The sequence below is a fragment of the Rhagoletis zephyria genome, unplaced genomic scaffold (assembly GCF_001687245.7).
Source record: "Rhagoletis zephyria isolate East Lansing unplaced genomic scaffold, Rhagoletis_zephyria_1.1 Rzeph_scaffold_00534, whole genome shotgun sequence".
NCBI lineage: Eukaryota > Metazoa > Arthropoda > Insecta > Diptera > Tephritidae > Rhagoletis > Rhagoletis zephyria.
In genome coordinates, this window is record NW_016157618.1 from 37,770 (window position 1) to 40,240 (window position 2,471).

A 2,471-nucleotide genomic window follows, 5' to 3' on the forward strand; every position below is an offset into this window, starting at 1 on the left:
TTTCGCGACTTATTTCGAAGCGCAATCGACAACAAATCTACTCTCAGTAATATCCACAAGTTTCATTACCTAAAATCCTATTTAAAAGATGAAGCTTTGAATCTCGTGAAGCACATTCCATTAACAGAGCATAACTATAAAGATGAATGGGACATACTTGTCGAGCGGTACAACAAAAAACCGCTAATTGTCAACTCGCTTGCCCAACAGTTCTTGTCTTTGTCTTCGTGCAATAGCTCCAACATAGTAGCTCTTCAGAATTTGGCCGATAAAGCTGACGAAACTGTACGTGGTTTGGACGCCTTAAATTGTAATAATAGCGACCCTAAGGAAAGAATGGGCTAAAAACGGCGATTCTCACACCGAACGGTCATTTGAAGATCTTTTAAAATTTCTCTCGCGTCGGTGTGATGATTTCGAATCATGTAATACCTCTCGTTCATTAAACAAACTGCGGACCGCATTAGCTCATCATGCCAACGCAGCAGAGTCATCAACAACAATCAAATGCTGTGCGTTATGCGGAGAACAGCACTCAATTTCTCAGTGTCAAAAGTTTATCTATTACTCTTTTGCCGACAATTCTTGCGAAAGCTTATGACAGAAGGGGAAATGTGGTGAATTGCCGAATTTTGCTGGACACAGGGTCCACAGTATCATTCGTTACTGAAAGTTTCGTACAAAGCCTCGGACTTTCTCGTACGCATGCACGTATTTATGTACTCGGTTTGTCTGCTTCTGCTGCAGGAACTACCCGAGGCTTCATCAAATTGAAACTATTTATTTCACGGTTATCAGATTGTTCGCTGGAAATAAGCGCGTATGTTTTATCTAAACTGACCACCGACATTCCTACAAAAGCAGTAAATTGTTCATCGTCTGCATGGGGAAAAATCCTTACTTTGCCTTTAGCCGACCCAACATTTTGCGAAAAAGGTTCTGTGGATGCCATAATCGGAGCAGATCAGCTATGGTCCGTTTACACCGGCGAACGTAAATATTTTGGTCAGTCGATGCCTATAGCATTAAATAGCATTTTCGGCTGGGTAATAACAGGCTCATGCCATGCAGGAGAACTGTGCACACCACCAGCAGTGATAAACCATGCCCTCGTCGATTTGGACACTCTCGTTCGCTCGTTCATGGAAATGGACAATTTATCCACCACACCAAATGTCGTTCCAGTGGACGTAGCAGAGGCTCATTTCTCCGCCACTCACACTGTGATGGTACATATATCGTGGAATATCCGTTCAAAGAGAATTCCCCGCCAATTCATCAAACATTACAACAAGCATGCATGCGACTCAAATTTATGGAGAAAAAGTTTCGTTTATCTCCTGAATTAAAAGAACAATATACAGAGTTCATGGGTGAGTATTTAACGTTAGGTCATATGGAGAAGCTATCGGCACAACAACGCCAACAAAACACTGGTTCTTGTTTTTATCTACCGCACCATGCCGTATTCAAGCCGGACAGTATAACAACAAAATGTAGAGTTGTTTTCGATGGTTCTAGCAAAGATTCGTCGTGTGTTTCTCTAAATCACCGTTTGCACGTCGGTCCACCCATTCAACGCGACCTTTTCGCAGTCTCTCTGCGTTTTCGACAGCATCGCTTTGTATTTTGTGTGGATATAGAAAAAATGTTTCGTGGCATTCGCGTGTCAAAAGAGCATACAGACTTCCAAAAAATTGTTTGGCGAACTGATGAAAATGCTCCAATTGAACATTATCGGTTATTGACAGTAACGCATGGTCTCACTTCGTCGCCCTTTCTAGCAGTTCGTGTATTAAAGCAATTAGCTGATGACTACAAAAATGAATTTCCCATTACTTCGCATGTACTTATAAACGATGTATATGTCGATGATATTTTGACCGCTTACAATTCGACAGAAGATTTAATTAAAACTAAAGACGAACTAGTTTCATTGCTGACCAAGGCCAAGTTTTGTTTACGAAAGTGGAGCTCAAACTGTTGGCCACTGCTCAGTACTCTTCCAATAGAGTTGCGTGAATATAATCCCGTTGATTTAAACTGCAAATCGATTGATACATTTGTTAAAGTACTCGGAGTACAGTGGAATCCTTGCACTGATGAATTGTCATTGAAAATTAAGTCAATGAAGTGTGTTAAGGAACCTACCAAACGATCAGTGCTATCGGAAATGTCAAAGATCTACGATCCTTTGGGCATTGTATGGCCAAGATTTTAAGATTTAAGATTTTGTTCCAAGAGCTTTGGTTGCTCGGGCTGAACTGGGACGATACACTCCCGCTCGACCTCTGTACGCGTCGGCAACAATATGTGCAAGAGCTGAAGTTGTTGCAAGACATATCTATCCACGCCATATTTCATCCGAAGAAGGTTCAATCGAGATACATGGGTTTTCAGATGCATCTTCGGTAGCTTATGCGGCAGTTGTTTATAGTCGCATAAAGGTAAATGGTAAATATCGAACAAAC

General features: G+C 41.4%; 1 protein-coding gene across 1 annotated transcript; it reads left to right on the forward strand.

Annotated features, from left to right (window-relative positions):
- The first annotated feature begins 1,060 nt into the window (after positions 1–1,060).
- On the forward strand, positions 1,061–2,221 carry LOC108360189 (uncharacterized). The gene has a single exon (XM_017612378.1). The coding sequence runs from the start codon at positions 1,061–1,063 to the stop codon at positions 2,219–2,221; it is 1,161 nt and encodes a 386-aa protein (XP_017467867.1).
- Positions 2,222–2,471: the final 250 nt, after the last annotated feature.